Source organism: Candida theae (genome assembly GCF_024610275.1).
Source record: "Candida theae strain CBS 12239 chromosome Unknown scaffold18, whole genome shotgun sequence".
In the NCBI taxonomy this organism is placed as follows: Eukaryota; Fungi; Ascomycota; class Pichiomycetes; order Serinales; family Debaryomycetaceae; genus Lodderomyces; species Lodderomyces theae.
In genome coordinates, this window is record NW_026261479.1 from 118256 (window position 1) to 137016 (window position 18761).

At 40.9% G+C, this 18761-nt stretch overlaps 11 protein-coding genes across 11 annotated transcripts; 6 read left to right on the top strand and 5 right to left on the bottom strand. All coding sequences in view use genetic code 12, as the record gives it.

Moving 5' to 3' along the window:
• Nucleotides 1-18: 18 nt before the first annotated feature.
• On the top strand, nt 19-951 carry RBK1 (putative ribokinase; the record flags this gene model as incomplete). The annotated part of the gene is made up of 1 exon (XM_051754131.1): nt 19-951. The coding sequence occupies one exon, from the start codon at nt 19-21 to the stop codon at nt 949-951; it is 933 nt and encodes a 310-aa protein (XP_051606935.1).
• A 57-nt stretch (nt 952-1008) lies between these two features.
• Nucleotides 1009-1998, bottom strand: FEN1 (fatty acid elongase; the record flags this gene model as incomplete). The annotated part of the gene is made up of 1 exon (XM_051754132.1): nt 1009-1998. The coding sequence occupies one exon, from the start codon at nt 1996-1998 to the stop codon at nt 1009-1011; it is 990 nt and encodes a 329-aa protein (XP_051606936.1).
• Nucleotides 1999-2512: 514 nt separating this feature from the next.
• KGF57_004605 (uncharacterized protein) lies at nt 2513-2836 on the top strand (the record flags this gene model as incomplete). Its single annotated transcript, XM_051754133.1, has 1 exon — nt 2513-2836. The coding sequence occupies one exon, from the start codon at nt 2513-2515 to the stop codon at nt 2834-2836; it is 324 nt and encodes a 107-aa protein (XP_051606937.1).
• A 52-nt stretch (nt 2837-2888) lies between these two features.
• On the top strand, nt 2889-3544 carry KGF57_004606 (2,5-diamino-6-(ribosylamino)-4(3H)-pyrimidinone 5'-phosphate reductase; the record flags this gene model as incomplete). The annotated part of the gene is made up of 2 exons (XM_051754134.1): nt 2889-3457; nt 3541-3544. 2 exons carry the CDS (start codon nt 2889-2891, stop codon nt 3542-3544), a joined length of 573 nt encoding a protein of 190 aa, XP_051606938.1.
• A 16-nt stretch (nt 3545-3560) lies between these two features.
• Nucleotides 3561-4267, bottom strand: KGF57_004607 (DNA-directed RNA polymerase core subunit; the record flags this gene model as incomplete). Its single annotated transcript, XM_051754135.1, has 2 exons — nt 3561-4130; nt 4193-4267. The coding sequence occupies 2 exons, from the start codon at nt 4265-4267 to the stop codon at nt 3561-3563; spliced, it is 645 nt and encodes a 214-aa protein (XP_051606939.1).
• A 586-nt stretch (nt 4268-4853) lies between these two features.
• On the top strand, nt 4854-7718 carry KGF57_004608 (uncharacterized protein; the record flags this gene model as incomplete). Its single annotated transcript, XM_051754137.1, has 1 exon — nt 4854-7718. One exon carries the CDS (start codon nt 4854-4856, stop codon nt 7716-7718), a length of 2865 nt encoding a protein of 954 aa, XP_051606940.1.
• Nucleotides 7719-7842: 124 nt separating this feature from the next.
• Nucleotides 7843-8193, bottom strand: BLP1 (Blp1p; the record flags this gene model as incomplete). Its single annotated transcript, XM_051754138.1, has 1 exon — nt 7843-8193. The coding sequence occupies one exon, from the start codon at nt 8191-8193 to the stop codon at nt 7843-7845; it is 351 nt and encodes a 116-aa protein (XP_051606941.1).
• Nucleotides 8194-11918: 3725 nt separating this feature from the next.
• On the top strand, nt 11919-13616 carry MPS1 (serine/threonine/tyrosine protein kinase; the record flags this gene model as incomplete). The annotated part of the gene is made up of 1 exon (XM_051754139.1): nt 11919-13616. The coding sequence occupies one exon, from the start codon at nt 11919-11921 to the stop codon at nt 13614-13616; it is 1698 nt and encodes a 565-aa protein (XP_051606942.1).
• A 9-nt stretch (nt 13617-13625) lies between these two features.
• Nucleotides 13626-15950, bottom strand: KGF57_004611 (ARP2; the record flags this gene model as incomplete). The annotated part of the gene is made up of 2 exons (XM_051754140.1): nt 13626-14862; nt 15043-15950. The coding sequence occupies 2 exons, from the start codon at nt 15948-15950 to the stop codon at nt 13626-13628; spliced, it is 2145 nt and encodes a 714-aa protein (XP_051606943.1).
• Nucleotides 15951-16335: 385 nt separating this feature from the next.
• Nucleotides 16336-16824, top strand: KGF57_004612 (uncharacterized protein; the record flags this gene model as incomplete). The annotated part of the gene is made up of 1 exon (XM_051754141.1): nt 16336-16824. The coding sequence occupies one exon, from the start codon at nt 16336-16338 to the stop codon at nt 16822-16824; it is 489 nt and encodes a 162-aa protein (XP_051606944.1).
• A 2-nt stretch (nt 16825-16826) lies between these two features.
• On the bottom strand, nt 16827-18158 carry KGF57_004613 (uncharacterized protein; the record flags this gene model as incomplete). The annotated part of the gene is made up of 1 exon (XM_051754142.1): nt 16827-18158. The coding sequence occupies one exon, from the start codon at nt 18156-18158 to the stop codon at nt 16827-16829; it is 1332 nt and encodes a 443-aa protein (XP_051606945.1).
• Between the last annotated feature and the right edge of the window lie 603 nt (nt 18159-18761).

The following is an 18761-nucleotide window of genomic DNA, read 5'->3' on the forward strand; positions in this document are numbered from 1 at the left end:
TATTTATAGCGTACCACAATGATTCCAACAGTTACAGTAATAGGTTCTCTCAACTACGACTTGGTAACCTTCACCAATAAGGTCCCGGGTGGAGGGGAAACCTACCAAGCCAATGCGTTTGAGACACACATGGGTGGTAAAGGTTTGAATGAAGCAATCGCCATTGCTAGATTATCACCGGAAGGTAAGGTCAATACGAGAATGGTGGGCAGAATTGGAACAGATCAATTCGGTGCTAGTCTAAGGCAGTGCCTTGTTGATGCTGGCGTAGATGTGTCAAACTTGAAAACGGTGGATGGTTCTTCGGGAGTGGCTGTGATTCTTGTTGAAGAGGATGGGGAAAATCGTATTTTGATTACTCCTGGAGCAAATGGACATTTGAAATTGAGTGATGAGGAGTACGCATCTATATTTAAGGACGATTCTTTTGTTGTGTTGCAGAATGAGTATCCAGATACCGCCAAGAGTATAACCTGGTTGAAAGGCAATAAACCCAATATCAACATTGCGTACAATCCATCGCCGTACAAGCCTGAATTGATGCGCAGCGACATATTGTCCAAAGTGGATCTTTTGATTGTCAATGAAGGAGAGGCACAAGATGTTGCAAAGCATCTTTTGGGAAACACCCAGACCCTGTATAATGTCTTGGCGGAGGAATTGCAATTGTTGTTACACCAAGGCAATATTAAGACCGTTGTTATCACCATGGGCAGTAAGGGAAGCATTTTTTACAATGGTGAAGGAAAGCCTACGTTTGTTCCATCCAAAAAGGTGGAGACTGTGATTGACACAACCGGTGCCGGTGATACATTTTTCGGAGGACTCGTGTCTAATTTGGCATTGGGACATGGTATTGAACAAGCTGTCAATTTTGCAACTGTCGCCAGCAGTTTGGCTATTCAGAAGAAGGGAGCCGCAGAGGGTATACCATTTTATAAAGACATCTAATGTATTCTCGTCTATTATATATATATATATATATATACATATATATGTATGTATTGTCTATGCTTTTCTTGAACGTACCTTTTCACCTGGGACTGGAGTAGCTTCTCTACCAGTGACATATACATATTCATTCACTTGAGCAGCAACACCGCCATCAACTGCTTTGACAATTTTACTCTTTTTTGAAGATTTTCTTTTGTAAACGTCAATGTAGAAGGCAATAAACAAGACCAAGTAGGATGATAAAATAGCACAACCAGAGTAGGCCGAGTACAAGTGACCAGCGCAATCACCACAAACTGGGAGAACGTCGGTGTAATTTGGCAAAAAGTGAATCACAAGCTTTTGATAAGTGGCAAAGTAAACAAAACCCAAGTCCAACACAAATTGAATAATTTGGAAACGAGTGACCCATTCCTTCCACCAAACTCTGATTCCTCTAGCGGCAAGGAAATAGTACCAGTACATGACGACGTGAACCCCCAAGTTCAACGAGATTGGAACCCATGAGATAGAAGTATCACCAATCAACTGAGTGTAACACAACAACGCAGTAGCACCGTGGTGATACGTGTGCAAAAACGTCAACTTCTTTTGCTTGACAACCAAAAACACAGTATCTATAAATTCAACAAACTTAGTCAAGTAATTCAAGTAGTACAAGCAAACCAATTCCTGAGTCCATGCTTTTGGCGAACAAATAGCATAAAACAATCCATGATGGTAAATCATGGGCACCAATTGTTCAACCATCAAAGTCAACAAGGTCAAGGACAAAGTGGTCAAAAACAAGTTGTGAATCTGAAACAATCCATTTAGCACAAATGGCTTGATTTGAAGCTTCTTGAATAAGTAATTGCCGCCAAAAATCACAATGTAGTAACTGGCGATAGCTAACAAGACTGGGTGTAGGGTTGAGAGAGGCAACTCTCCCTGTACAAAACGAAACTCGCCAGGAACAAAATATCCCCCCGATGCAGTTGATACGATTTCGTTAAAGATGGGCCATAATTTGACTCCAAATGGTGTATCCCAAGTAAATGCCATGGTTTTGTAAGTAAAAGTTTGAGCAGAAGAAACAGAGTTGGAAAATTCTTTATTTTTTTTTTTTTTCTTTTGTTTTGTTTTTGGAAGAAAGTTTTGCTTGCGTGTATGTAATGATGATTATGAGTCCAAGATGCTATTGTTTGTACGCGTTTAAAGTGGAGAATATATATATATAGAGAGAGACAGAGAGAGAGAGAGAGAGAGAGAGAGAGAAAGAGAGAGAAAGGGGAGAGAATAGGGGGCTGTGTAGATGAAACGCTTGTTGTACTATATGGAAGGGATTTTAGAATACAATGAGAGTGATGCATAGGGGTGAATGGAATCGGACAGGCCAGCTTATGGCTGGGTTGATGAAGTATGTATCCTTGTAACACGCTTTGCATACATAGGAGACTGGAGAGCGTCTCCTATTTACGCGCATAATCTTTTCTTCTGCATATGAAAAAAAAAAAAAAAAAAAAAAAAATGCCATGATTTTGTATGGATCGGTTTTTGGTTTATCCTCTTCCATCCTATGTCGCAGTCCGAGTCTTCCTCCTCTGAAACATCATCTTCCTCAGAGGAAGAAGAAATTGCCAAACCAGTGTTTATCCTGAAAAAACAACAAGAAAAACAAAACCAGAATGCTACAAATTCATCGCGCCAAGTCTTGCTCTCCCAATTGGAACTGAAGGACGCAAAAGAGGACACTGATGAAAAATTTGAAGTTGATGATACCGATGACTTGGACCCTCATTTGGAGTACGAAAACTGGAAGGAACGTGAAAAGTTACGCTTTCTTCGTGATCAACAAATTATACGGGAGGCCGAGTTGGAAAAAGAGCGAAAAGAAAAATAGCAAAAGAAATACAGAGACAGAGACAGAGACAGAGATCACATTTGAATCAGATATGTCCTTGATTCCACTACCCGAAACACTTGTGCCATTCCTTAAACCTTACCTCCCGATACCAATCAATGGACGACCATTCGTCACCTTAACGTATGCACAATCGCTTGACTCGAGAATTGCCGCTCAGCCTGGCGTCCAAACCAAATTATCGCATTTGGAGACAAAGACAATGACACACTATCTTCGATCCAAACACGATGCAATTCTTGTTGGTGTCGGCACGGTATTGGCAGATGATCCTAAATTGAATTGCCGTTATGGTAGTGGGAATTTAATTAGACCGGTAGTGGTTGATCCTCATGGTAAATGGAATTACAATGAATCAACTTTGAAAAAGATTTGTGACGCTGGTGATGGCTTACCTCCGTATATTCTTGTTGATGAGCTGGTGGAAAAAGATGGTACGATAAAGTTGTCGTTACTAGGTGGAGACAATTGGGGGACGATTTTTGACAAATTGTACGAATTGGGAATCAAATCAGTCATGGTTGAAGGTGGTGCCAGAGTGATTAATGACTTGCTCAGAGAAGATATTGTTGATAGTGTTATCATAACTGTGGCTCCTGTGTTTCTCGGGGATAAAGGTGTACAAGTTTCACCTAAAACTGGGGTTGCTTTTACAGATGTGTCCTGGTGGACCGGTGTTCAAGATAGCGTACTTTGCGCAAGATTACAAACAGATTCTATATGATGCATAACGTCCAGAAGTTTCCGATCTTCGGATAATTTTTACAACTTCACCTCTTTTCAACCCAAGATATCTAGCAACTGGGTCCTCTCTTTGAATACGAGGCAACTGCGATTCCTTCAATCTATACCTCTCCAACAACTCCTTTTTCTCGTCTCTGCTCAACTTGATATGTTTTGGAACCAATTCATGATGGGTTATATTCACAATCAAATCATTTTCTTGAAACGTTTCAATTGTTGCTGGTTGCACAGTTGGAATCAACTTGTTGGCACTTGGAGTGATACCATTTTGATAAATGAATATGCCAACACTGAAATTCTTTTCACTTATGTGTATACAGAAGTTTCTCATTGTTTTGATACCAACACTGGCTTCGTCACAAAATTCAACCCAAAGCGATCCCATATCGGGGAACTTCTCTAACAGCTCAGCGGTGGGTGTGGCTTGGAAACACATGAGTTTACGTTGTGGCTCTCCCATGGGACTGCATACCATAGAACGGAACTGTTCCAAGCTCATATCAAGCTCCTCTTGGGATATGTAATAGCCCTGAAAGAAAAGGAAAATGTTAGTAGATACACAGAAGAAAAGGGTAACTTTTTGGCACATACTCTATCCTTGACCATTTCTTTCACCGTTTTGAATGTCCTAAACAAACGAGAAATGGCTCTGTCATTGTCGTCCATGGTTACCGTGTGATGTAAGTATTGGTGTTGGTGTTGGTGTTGGTGCTGGTGTTGATGGTGGTCGATGTTTGGTAGTGATGAGATTTGATGAGAGTTGAAAAAAAAAAAAAAAAAAAAAAGTTCAAGTTATTGGGACTCGTGCACGACTTTAGATGTGGTGATTGACTTCGCTTGATTTAGGTATACAATCCGTTGACATCGATAGTGTGCTTGCAAAGGGTCATTGTGTTTAACGTGTTCTTCTTTAGAGAATTTTATTGTGTTTAGAATTACTCTTCTTCAAGGGAAACTTCGGCAAAGACTGATTGACGTAGAGAGTAGAGCGGAGGGCAGAGGGCGGAGAGAATCTCATGGGCCCCAAGTCTAAAGCAACTGGGATATTGCTTCTTTGGTGGTTCAGGTCTCTCCCGGTACAGTAAGCTGCTTTCACCAATTGAAGCGTAACTCTAGATCACGTAATTTAGATGTGGGCAAACATCTCTCACTCCGCTGGACGGAGTTGTTTCAAGATTTCCTTTTTTTCTTTGTCTTCCTCGAGCGGACACGCAAGTTCCAGTCAGTGCTAGGTAATTCAAAATTTAACACCATGAGGGGAATATCGTATGGGATCGGAGATCACACGTCATCCTCCCACATCTTACCAATTAACCAGATAGTTTACTCCCCTACTCAACGGAAATTGTTTACTGCTGGAAGAGACGGTTCCGTCAAAATATGGAATCAAGAATGGGCCCAAGAACCAAAGGAGCCCACCACTACCACAGATACTTTTGAAACTTCACCCGAGGAGCTAGCTCTTAAATTGGAGACTCAGATTTCAGCAAATCCCCTTCCTTATCGACGAAATACAGGCACATTGACAATTGCCAACAGTTTTAATCTCCATTTCGACTGGGTCAATGATTTACAACAAGTTGGAGAACTGGTATTGGCATCAGCTTCAAACGACTTATCACTCAAGCTTTTGAATTTTCACAATGGTGATGTGCATAAATTGCCCAATGTACACATAGATTACATAAAGAAAATCCAAACGACACAAAATAATGGGATAGTGTCTGCTGGGTTGGACAGCAAGATTGTAACTTGGGATTTGAACAACTTGAGCCCATTAGCAACCCTCAACAATCAAGATGGTGTCTATTCACTATCATGCAATGCGACTTTGATAGCTGCTGGAGGTGCGAGCCTGGTTGTTAATTTGTATGATGTGAGAAGCTCGCTGAGGATTCGGACGCTCATTGGTCATCAAGACAACGTGAGGTCGTTGCTAATGGACGACAGGTACGTCATTAGTGGCAGTTCAGACACCACGATCAAAATGTGGGATTTGCGGACTTTCAAAGTGTACAAGAATTTTGATATTCATGATTTCCCCGTGTGGGCGATGCTGGGAGATTCAAGGTGTTTTTATTCGGGTGATAGAGATGGTAATATAGTCAAGACGGATTTGTCGAATTTATTCATCAATAAAGATGACCAGTATTTCGAAAATACCTTCACGACTAATGAGTGTACCTCAATTGATGAAAAATTGGGAATTTCGACAATTATTGCTCAAAATGAGTCACCCATATTATCGATATGTCACAATGATGATAGTATTTTTATATCTGACTACGATTCGTTGAGCAGGTATGTCAATCCAAACACGTCCCGACTTTCCCAATATCAACTTTTGAAAACCTGTCTCGATTATTCGCCCAATGACGATTCACTCGATGAAGCACAGCCCAATGATGATTTGAATTCCATGTTTCATGATTTGGTGAGTCACTTGTCAAATGACACTGCAAATAACGAAGTGCAAAGCAATTACTCTGCTGAGCAATTTGAGCCGGGTGAATCGTACAATTCAATGTTTTTAAATGTCAATGGTGGACCATCAACTGAGTTTGTCAATGCGTACCAGCTGGGTCTTGTTGCTTCGGATGGGTTTGTTGATACAACTCCAATTGAGATTTTACTCAACCCAAGTGACCAAATTTCTCCGATTCCATTCAACTTGAAACCCATCACCAGGCATGAGATAGCCCCACATAGTGTTGTTTCTAAAAGATTACTCAACAACAAGCGACAAATCATGGCCTTGTATCTAAATGGCGATATTCGGATGTGGGACATTCTAATTGGTAAAGAGTTGAAAAAGTTTCCTGGTCGTGAGGATAAACTACTTTCAGGCAAGGAGTTGGAGTACCGACTCAAGGAGATGGATGATTTGGTGCAAAAGTACCAGACCCTGGATACGCTCAATAACTGGTGCGAGGTTGAAATCAAAGCAGGCAAATTGCTAGTCACTATCAAAGAGACCTCGGTGATGAATGTGGAGGTATATTACGACGATATGGTGAGGGATTACCCTTATCTAGCAATAGACCATCCTGAAACAGTTGCACGAATGGGACAACATAAACTGCTCGCTGTGGGTGATGATGATCGGTTCCATCTTGGTTTAATCTTTTTGAATTCGATCTTCCATGGGTATACCATGTACGAATGGGTGTTTGATGAGTTGGTTAGAGAGGAACTACGTCAGCTGAAACCAGGCACTGCTGATAATGAGAGTATTACTGGCCGGTTGAAAAACTGGCGGAAATCGTCAAAGAGGAATTTGACAGATGCCTCGCCTATAAGCTCGGCCAATGTCAGTGTTAATGAGATGCCTATCAACCCACCCCTAAGTGAGTTCCTTGGAACCCCAGAGGAGAGCTTGATAAAGAGGATACCACAATACAACGACACAATCATGAGTTTGTTGCAAGCAAACAAAAAGTTGTACCAAGAGCAAACTAAACTGGAATCGGCTCTACGAGTGAACCGAGTCAATCCCGGTTTGGGCATACGTAGTGATGGTAATGATGAAGAGTTGAGGTATTTCCCAGTTATAAATGTCAATCATTTCCCACCGGATATGAATGTGATCTTATTTGAGTACTCGCCTGAATTGGGCAACTATCGTGATTTGAGCTCATTCAATATCAGGAACATCAACAATTTACTTGAGTTCCCCCAACGTGACCTCATTGATGAGTTGCGGTGCTCGTTGCCGCGATGGATTGGGAATCCGATCCTTTACAATCGATTCAGTCTTAAAGAACCGCCAAAGATTACTTTCCGATTACTTGAAGTTGATTATTTCAACTTGCCTTCGACGGTAAAGATCGGTGGTAAATCTCAACGTAAAATCAAGTCGCTTCCAGCGTTGGAGAGTAGTATCAAGTTGACGTCACACAACATGTTGCGGGTGTCAAAGATTCTTTACTTTTTAACTGACAAGTTTGATGGTAGTACTAAGGAGATGAGGGACAAGAAGTTGAAGCCTACTGATTGGTTGGTGTTGGAGTGCAAAGGGCAAGAGTTGAGCAATTCAATGACGTTGCAGACGATCAAGACAAAAGTGTGGAAAAGTAGCAGTGATATAGAGTTACGATATAGGAGGAGATTTGATTAGACAACTTCATTTTGTATCCCGTGGCATCTCTGAATGAAGTCATTCTGCAACTGCAGAGAAGAAAGGATAAGAAATACTTCCAAAGACATTTATTCATAACTCGTTATACATCATTACAAAGCCATTAGTAATCCTTCTTAATATACTTGTAGTGAGAATGGAAATCGTTCTTGAGAACATTCTTCAAAGCTTGATTCTCCTTCAAAACCTCCTGGTAGGACTTCTTAAGCTCCATATTCTCTTGTTGCAAAAAAGTTTGAATGAGTTGCAAAGCCTGGTTCTTACTAGCCAATTCCTCAGGAGTTTCAGGAACAATCTCTTGAGCGTGGCGTGCGACATTTTCAATTTCATACTCCTCAGCCATTTCTTCAATGTCTTCTTCTTGGCGTAAGTTTAAGATGGTGTCTTTAATGTCGCCTTTTTCTAAAGTTTCCGACATCTTTCTTTTGGTGTCGGCATTCATGGAGTGAAACATGGTGAGTAGTAAATGTGGAGTTTAGATGTGGTGAGCAGAAGGAGTTTACGAAACGCAAAACGGGGAGGGGTGGGAGGGGTGAGCTGAGTGACTTTGTTAGAATCAAATTTTCGTAGAAAAGGAACGAATGGGAACTGCTGCCGAGGTTGGTACTTACTTTTCAAATTGATGGAAGAAGGAAGGAGTTTGGAAGTTCTATTTCCTGAAGGAAAGGGAAGGGAGAGAATGGGAATATCAAAAATGAAAAGCTACTTATATATATATGTGTGTATACTTCAACAAACCAGCGTTAAAAGCACCAATAGTATGTATAGTGTATAGTTTATCTACACAGAGCGAAAAAGAAATAAAAAGCGGAGAAGAAAAGAAAAGGAGGAAGAAAGTTATACAAACACAAAGCTTGCACCTTTTGTGTTATGTTATGTTATGTTATGTAATGAATTTTGAAGATCACCCCACACGACCAATAAAACCTCAAACGTTACAACATCAGAGGGGGGGAGCAGAAGAATCACCTCACACATTAGTACACCTTTGATTCCATCCTAATTAGTCAAGCATTAATCCTTTCCGATACTTACATCTCTGCAAAAAAAAGAAAAAAAATAAAACACACTTGAAGTCATTTCTCACGGAAAGTAGTATTGTGATGATAAGCTTGCACTTTTGTTCTATCTACAAAGCACAAAGATAAATATCAAAGCGTCTGCTTGGTATCAAAATATGGAGGTGATGGTGATATCTTTTCTTGTTTCTTCTACGTTTTGCACATTTTGCGTTGCTTTGCGTTTTGCTGATTATTTGTCAACTAATGTGTGTAGCTGCCAACCAGACAAGCGGAGGGTTGTTCTCCGGTGTAAAGGTCTACTGCAGCCGCTGAGTTGACTATGCAAACTTTCATTTCAAGCTGTTCTTACCAGCATTGTCAGGAATAAGATAAACTTGCTCATCTGATTTTAGCGCCCAAGTTGGCTTTTATTTCTGCACTTCCAGAACTTTTGAAGTTTGGCTCTCCCTCCACTTCTTCATTAAAATTTCACCACACTGAATGCAACAAAACGTTTCTCACAACATCAACAAAGTATATTCTGTTAAAGAGCTTCTAACAGCCTCCTATCCCTCGTGTATGGGTAATTTGCTCTCACTTGTCCGAGGTAATCAAGAATCCAAACAAACATCTTTGCTTGAAATGCATGTGGATGAGTTCAGATTACCAAGCTTCAATGAAGAAGAAAATAGAGCCAAAAAAGAGGGGGGGAAGGAGGGCAAGTACGCATCTCAGATACGCCCCTATGTAAAAAGGCAACGAGTGTACGCCAAGTTATAAACCGGATGCCAAAAATTGATCCAAAAATGTACCACCGATCTCTTTAAGTGATATTGGTAACAGGTTTGGCCCAAACACACTGAATCAGCCTGTCTTTAAAGCTCGATACGACTATTGTGTGACCTTTACTGACCGGTTTGATCCTAGGTAAGTGCGAGTGCTAGGAGGAGCATATGCTCTCACTAATAAGCTGTTTATTCCTGGTATAGGGTGTAAGCTACTCACACTTCATGATTCTCCCACACTTGCTCCATGTTTGGAGTTGAACTTGGGTGCAAAAAGCAATTGAATGAATATCAATGTAGTACAGCTGGGCTCTTGAACCCCATGTATGGGATATTAGGAGGGGTATGAACTCTCTGTGTCGCCAGTGCCAGATTGAGAGAGTAAAAACAGTAAGTGTTCAACACTGCGTACCATTGACGAGAAAATGCAAGTGGTTGCAAATGAAAAGAAAGCTCCTACTGCTTTTAATCAGCAAGCCCTTATTCAAGAACAGCTAAAAACTTCGAGAGCTGGTTTTGTTTAGGAGGGGTCTCTTTAATCGCAGTCAATAAAGTAACCTCCCACTAAGTTCAAAACATATCACTGGTAAAAAATCTATATAAACTATATACTTTTCATGAGCAAAACCTGAGCGTATTTATATTCTTCCGGTTACACCAACTTAACCCTTCTCATCTCATGACTTTATTAGTAATGTGGTCATGTTTTGCAACCCGGAAATGCACATTCCCGTGTTAACTATATATGTATGCAAATTATTGTCTCACTTGACATCCGGACTTTAATATTCGATAAACAATTGTATTTGTGTAACGTCATCAAGCAGCAACTTGAGACATTCAGCAAGCTCTCTCTCTATCTAGTGCCTTCCTCCCATTTGCAAGATTCGCCTTCAAAGATGAGGAAAAGGACAGTTTCGTGAATTTTAATCCCCAAAACTTTTACGGACTCGAATGTACATGGAGAGTCCAAAACCAACAATTAGCTGCAATAGCTTAGTTGTCGGTTGGACTGGGTGGCCAAGCTGGTTAAGGCGTGCGACTGTTAATCGCAAGATCGAGAGTTCAATCCTCTCCCTGGTCGTTTTTTTTTTCATTATTGTATTACCTCTTCTTCTCCTTTTTTTTTTTCTTTTAGCTTTGTGTTTTGAAGCATATATTACGAAAAGTTTTCATTACTTTCTTTCCAATCTGGACTTCTGCTGCTGCTGGCTCGTTCTTTTCGAAGGAGAGGTGAACTCAAAGTTTGCATCAAATTCATTTGCCGGAAAGTTGGTGCGAATTGTTGCAAAAAAAAAAAATACAAGTTAAAGTTCATACCGTAGGTATCATCGTACAATCGCATTTCCAGCCGTGTTGACACGTCTCAAAACATGTGGATTTGGCACCCAATCAATATAAATATGTCTTGTTAGAGGCTTCAATTGATTTACCTTGATGATGACTCAACAACTGCGAAGACTTTAATCAATATTGATTCAAGACATTTTTCTTCAAGGTAAAAGATCAGACTTATCTAAGACAACTTGAATTGTTGGGATCGAGGCACTTTTGTTTTACTAGATGCTACTTCAGGGTAAGCTGATAGGACACAGCTATTAAGTTGCTGGTTTGATTGTAGACTTGAAGTGCAAAACAATGAAATTGAACATAGATTGTGCCAGTCTATTACTAAAGCTTGCAAAACTCGTATATACACATTCGCAAACGCCTGTGCTGTTCAAAAGTGCATTTGTGGTATGTTAATCACAACTCTTACGAGCTCTGTTTTGATTAACGCTGACACAAGCGGTATAAACCTGCAGCAACACAGATCTGGATGTCCTAGATCTGAATTAAAAGATAGAACTACATATTATTGAACAAAAAACACGAGTTCAACCTTGTAATTAGCAGTTTTTTTATATACTCTTAACAGCTCTGTCCATCTAAATTCTATAGAGAGGAACCTCATAACATGACTTAATTTTGCAGAATGTAAAACTCACAAATAGCGTTTCTGTCGAAAATCACTGATATGACGCAGTGGTCCTCCGCTCCCATAGTTTAGTTGGTTAGAACATTTGTCTCATAACTTCCCAAGTAGTGTGACATCAGAAGATCGTGAGTTCGAACCTCACTGGGAGCATCTCTTTTTTGCATCTTTGCTGGGTATTGGTCACCCTTCTTTTTTTTTTTCTCCCCTCTCCAACTTCACTATCAGCATTGATATGGTCTCCTTCCCCTTGAGTTGACACATTCAACTTCTCTTCTCAAACTAACTTGTTGTTCTAATGTCCTTTCAACGCGCTTCAATTTAGTTCTCGGCTTTTGTTCTTTGTGCAAAAAGTAGAGAAAAAAAAAAAAAGAGCACACACCTCGAAAACATCAACAAAAGAAAAAGTCTCACAGATATGATCCACCCTTCATCCAATTCAAACATGGTTGAGGACGACAATACTTGTGCGCCTCCGCCATCACTAAGCTCATACAGCATTGAGATGCTAAATTCAAGACGAAATAAGTCCCCAGTGACGGGGGTCTATCATCAAGATTTTCCCGATAGGTCGTCGGATTTGCGAAAGAAATTCATCGCAGTTTTTGGTCATACAACAACAACTACCGAAAACTCACTTTCAGATGGCCTTATGGACGATAAGTCGGGATCAACATCGAAGTCGACAATTACCAGTACAGAAAATCGGTTCAAGAGGAGAAGGTATGGCAAGTTACTAGGTGCTCCAAAACGAGCAAGTGAAAACAATACACTAGAAGATGATTTCATTGATGAGGAGTTGATCAAGAGGAACGTTGAGGAGAGAAACAAGACACCAAACAAACAGCGCCAACCTTTAGGTGATATTTCGAATACATTTAGAAGACCCGAAACGCCGAAGAAGGAGGCACCAGTCAGAGTATCTCCACTACCGCCAACGCCAGCACCAGCATCAAAAGCACAAGCAGCACCAGCACCAAAAGCACCAGCAGTACCAGCACCAAAAGCACAAGCAGTACCAGCACCGAAAGCACAAGCAGCGCCTGCAATGTTGGCAATGTCAGCGGTGCCAGCAGCACCGGCTCAAACCCAACCAACCACAGCGACTCCTTCAGACTCGCGGACCTTTATTGTCAACAACAAAAAGTATGAGAAATTGGAGCTACTAGGAAGAGGAGGATCATCCAAAGTTTACCGCATAAAAGCAGCTAATGGACACCTGTTTGCGTTGAAAAAAGTAACGTTGAATTCAGCAGAAGAGACTTCATCATTCAAGCGCGAGATTGAGCTACTCCGCAAATTGAGGAATTACAAAAGAGTGGTGAAACTTTACGATAGTGAGGTGACAAAGTCGTCAATATATCTAATTATGGAGAAGGGAGATATAGACTTGGCCATGTTGTTTCAAAACAGACTCAATATGAATCTACCTTTGGACTTACAATTCGTTAGATACCACATTTCAGAAATGTTCAAGTGTGTGAAAGATGTACACGATGCAGGCGTTGTGCACAGTGACTTGAAACCGGCAAACTTTCTCATGGTGCGAGGGATTTTGAAAATCATTGACTTTGGAATAGCGAACGCAGTGCCTGACCATACGGCCAATATCTATCGAGAGTCTCAAATAGGAACGCCAAACTATATGGCTCCTGAAGCGTTGGAAGAAATGGCTGAGGCAAAGAGTACTACCTGGAGAGTTGGTAGGCCATCTGATATTTGGTCGTGTGGGTGTATAATGTACCAATTCATCTACGGAAGACCTCCATATGCCTCGTTGACTGGTACAAAAAGAATATTGGCAATCATGAATCCCCAGTATAAGGTACAGTATCCGGAATTGGGTATTGGTGGTGTTCGCGTGCCTCAAAGTGCCATAAATCTAATACGCAACTGTCTTGCTCGTGATCCCGATGACCGTTGGACAGTGGAGCAATGTTTGCAAAGTGAATTTTTCCACCCAAAGGTGGTTGATGAAAACTTTGTTTCCAAAATTGTACACCAAAGTGTAAACTTGGGCTACAACAAGAGGATCTCGGGCGAGGGAATCACAACCGAAGCTTACGACTCTTTGGTCAATGACATTATAGATCAGATTAGAACTTATAATTGCTAATAGTTTCTACTATCTAGGTCCCAACTTTTGTAATACTCTAGGTCCTTGTTCTTCCCACTCTTGCTTTGAAATCCACATGTGGTCCTTGTCGGCCATTATGTTTGCCAAAACTGCACCACCAATGAAAACCATATTCTTCCTTCTTGGTGGATCTTCAATCCTCACCTTAAACTTGTCTAGTCTTGAAGCATCACCGCGTAAGACCCTTGTCAACCACAATTGTTTGAGTTCTTTTTCCAATCTTGATGGTAATCCAGGGTACATTGAGGAACCACCCGACAAGACAATCGCTTTAAACAAGGAGGATCTTACGTCAACATCAGCTGCTTGGATGGTATTGAACAAAGTTTCTCCAACTCCTGGCTGTTCTACATCAACCAAATGTGGTTGGAATAGGCATTCAGGAGCTTCAAATCTCTCACTTCCCACCCTAATAACTCTTCCATCAGGCAATTCATACGACTCCACCAAGGTTGTAGTTTCCGAAGCCAATTTTGAATCAAACTCCAAGTCATAACTCACATAACATAGCTTTTCCTTGATTTGACGCACGGTTTCGAAATCTGCAGTTCTGTTGAATGCATAACCACGGCGGAAAAGCAAGTTAATCAAATGCCTAGTAACATCTCTTCCTGCAACATCCAATCTCTTTGTGAGATGGTTCAACACAACTGACTCATACACTGGAACAATATGGGTCACACCGTCACCCGAGTCAACAACAACACCAGAACTTAACCCTTGTGCATACAATGCCAACACCGCTTGGATGGCAACATAAACCCCATCAAATCCATATTTTTCAAACATGACCTGACACATCATTTCCCTATTCTTGAGAGGATTCATCGGTGGTTCAGTCAACAAGATCTTTTGTCCCTGTGGATTCAATTTCATTCTTTCGTAAAATGCGTAATCCCACAAATGTTCCATATCTTCCCAGTTCTTTATAATACCATTCTCCATTGGGTAGTTGATTTGAAGCAATGATCTCACTTGACTTGCTTCCGACCCACACATTATATCTTTGATCTCAATATCATCTGGTACAAGAAGGTTACGTTCTTCTGCTCGCAATATTGGCCTTCCCACCATAGAGGGAAAAGTGTAGTCAGGGAAATTGGTACCTGCTCTACCAATCTTTACAAACCCAGTTCCTTGATCAAGCACTGTAGGGGTGTTAGTATTACATTTACGGACCAAAAAAAAGTCTTTATCACACATACCAATTGGTGAACTCATGCTTCTTTTCCTAGCGTATAAAGTAGTAATCGATTCGCTTCGGCGGTAGATTCAAGAAAAATGAGAATTCAGTTCAACAACGAAATTTTTGTATTACGCTACCAAAATTCTACACGCAAACGTTAAATACGAAGTATGACTTTTAATCTCCGACTCCGTCTTTGTCACCTCTAGCCACTCATACCCGTCTTCGCCTTCCTTTACCTTGGCGCTCTTTCTTGCCGATTTGAAAGAATCTTCGGATTTTGCCAACTTTTGCGGCGGATGGCCAGCTCTTCTGCTTTCAATGCCGTGTTGTTTTCTTTCCTGTATATCTTTGATTCTGTTTATAGCATTATTCACATCTCTTTTCATTTCCTTGCGTGCTTCCCACCTTTTCGCGGCAATTTCAACCATCTCTATATTTGTCCATCCGTTTTCCTCCAATGCAGTGACTGTTTTGGCAACTTGCTCAATGCAAGGGGAGAAGCAACAGATCCCCACTTGCCTCTGTTTTGCAACAACAGTATCCAAGTGCGGTATGGCATCCCAAGGTGAAGGTAAATCCAAAAATACCATGTCTCCATCAATTGTGTCATCACTAATATTGAAACCTCCATTGCAAACATCGCGATGGGTAATAATGGTATTGGTCAATCCGTGATCCAGCAACTCGGTCTTGGCCTCCAAATACCTTGGTTCATGGAATTCAAATGTGAAAACTTTCCCACTTTCTCCCACTGTCCTTGCAAAAGAGTGTGTAAACGACGCCGATCCCGTTCCAGCTTCAATGACTCTTGATCCAGCTCGGACATTCAATCGCTGTATAATGTATGAAGAATCTGGAGTGTATACAATTTGGGTCCTGTGAGGCAATGACAAGGTCCACATTTCGGGAGTAGGGTACAACAAATGAATGAAACCGTATCCCTTAGCCCCACGCATTTGTGCGCCATACTTCATGCCAATCATTGATGAGTGAAGGAAATGGCCATATCGCGTATTGAGGATTTCACCAGTTTTGACATAGATGGGCTTGATAGTAGTTCTATTGATGAATGCAAGCACCAAGTCGCCTTCCTCGATATGGTCTTTGTAGTTGAAAAATGACATGCTTGTAGGATAAGCCTTTGTTGCCCTGCTTCGTATGTCTTTTTTTTTTTTTTTCTTTTTTTCTTTTTCACTCATCGCCGAAGCTTATATTGGTCTTATCAGCTTGCTTGCAAGTACAAAAGAAGCAGTCCAAAGTGAACAACGTCGGCTGCAATCAGCCAAGTCATCACACTTAATTTTCTTGTATCTATATCTTCAGACCAAGTCTCTGTAACGTGCCCGTGCCTTTACCAAATAAAGAATGTGGAGTAAGAGCAGCAGCATGGTCGTGTCTCGATTTCAATCTCACAAATATGAACAGGCAAAAAAAAAATAAATATAAAAAATAAAAAGCACTTTTCCAACAAAACCGACACCACCGATTTACCTCAACAAGTGTATCGCCATGAGTGAACAATCGTCACAGCTGTCACAGCCTACTGACCCGCTTGGAACCAGTGTTGAAGATCTATACCTAGAAAGTTATGCATTCACCACAGCCGCTGCAATTGTTGGTTCCGTTGACCGCAAAATATTTGTATTGTTAAGAGACGGCAGAAATTTCTTTGGCATATTAAGAACATTTGACCAGTTTGCCAATTTGGTCCTCCAGGATACATTTGAGCGGATATATGTGGAAGGGGAGCCCAAAAAATATGGCGAAATCTATCGAGGCGTGTTTATAGTGAGAGGTGAAAATGTTGTCATGATGGGCGAGCTCGACATTGACAGAGAGGACGACCATTTGGAAACTTTACAACAAATACCCTTTGAGCAGGCTGAAAAAGAGCAAAAACTTTATCACGAAAAGCTAATAAAAGAGGAAAAGACAAAAACAAAGACATTTTTTGATAAAGGATTGATTTACGATTTCCAGCAATCTGTTTTATACTAAGTTTATAATTTACTGATAGCCTCAACTCTTGAATCGACATTGTTGAAAAACTCGTCAACTTGTGGGAACTTGGAGGCTTCTCTTCTTGCCAATTGGGACAAATGAGCTTCATCAGGGCCATCGGCAATTCTCAATGTTCTGTTCCAAGCCCACATTTGTGCCAATTCCGTATCTTGAGAGACACCTTCGGCGCCAAAGACCTGAACACCCCAGTCAAGAACTTCACCAATGGCTTTAGGAGTCTCGATCTTAGCCATGGCAATTTCTCTTTGCGCTTCTTTGGCATTTGAAATGTCAATCTTGTGAGCAGCATTCAAAACCAACAATAAACACTTTTGAATTTCAATTCTGTACTTGGCATACTGCATCAAGAATCCTTCTCTTCTATTCATTGGTTTACCAAATATGATTCTGTGGTTTGCTCTGTGAGCAATACGCAATAATGCAAACTCACCACTACCAATAGCTCTCATACAATGATGGATCCTACCAGGACCCAACCGGGCTTGAATCAATTCGAAGCCTCTACCAACACCAGCCAAGATAGTTTCGGGCATTAACTCCGATGGAACCTCGTAGTCTTTAAACACAATTTCACAATGTCCGTGAGGAGCATCATCGTAGCCGAAAACATGCAATGGTCTCACAACCTCAGCTTTACCGGATGCAACAGCTTGTTTAGCATCGATGACCAACACTGAATGGTTTCTGAATGGATTGCTCTCATTGTTATCCGTTTTACACATAACCAACCAAACAGCACATCTTGGATCTCCAGCACCGGAAGCAAACCACTTGGTTCCGTTTAAAACATAGTTCCCACGCGAGTTTTTGATAGCAGTGGTGGCAATGTTTAATGCATTTGATGATGAAATTCCCTTTTCAGTCATGACGAAGGCTGATCTGATTTTCCCATCCATCAAAGGAGCCAAGTATTTCTCTTTATGGTATTTTGACCCGTATTTTGCAAGCAATTCCATATTACCCGTATCTGGTGCACTGGTGTTTGTGGCTTCTGGCCCAGTGTGGCATCTTCCCAAGTACCTAGCCATTAATCCATATTCCAAATTGGTATATTGAGGACCCTCCTTGTAGTGCTTTGACAAAAACATGTTCCACAACCCCAATTCCTTAGCTTTTTGCTTCAACGGCTCAAGAACAGCTGGGACTTGTTTCCATCTTGTAGCTGGATCTTTTGAGATTTGTTCGTGGAAGACTCTATCAGCAGGAATACAATACTGCTCGACAAAGTCCTTTGTTTTTTGAATTGCTTCAAGACCTCTTGGAGAGACCTTATCTAAAAAGATGGCAGGAATATCGTCTTTAACTGACATGGCGGATGGAATGAGGAGGAAATACTCTTTCAAGTTGAATATCAGGATTAGGGACTTCTTTTGCTCAGTTTATATACGTGCGTATATTTTTTCTGTTTTCGTAACCCCACATTGTACCACGGAGATTATTTTCATTGGGGGTTGATTTATTTTATCCGCATTGCCTGCAGCGGCTATTCGGATTTAGAAAAGCATTTATTTGATCGGAGAATGGGGAAGGGAGGGGGACAAAGAGGAGTAAGACGAATAGGAGGAGAAGGGTTCACTGAGCCTCACAGGAGAATGCATGCATCAGCATCTCTTGGGCTACAGATCCTGGCTTCTTGATTCTGATTCCCGGGTAAAGTGGACGTGTTTTAGTATGTAGGATCGGGACCTGAAAAAGGAGGAAGGAGGAGTGAAGAGTGAGGAGGGGGGAGGATTGTCGTATGATGCAATGTCGCAAAAAGAGAATACGACACGGAGTTGTAAATTTGAAAAAAAAAAACCGCGACAAACTACAAATTTGCCATCGATTTGGATAAAGACAACACAATCCATTAAATTGACCTTTTTTTTTTTTTTTTTTTTTTTTTTTTTTTTTTTTTTTTTTTTTTTTTTTTT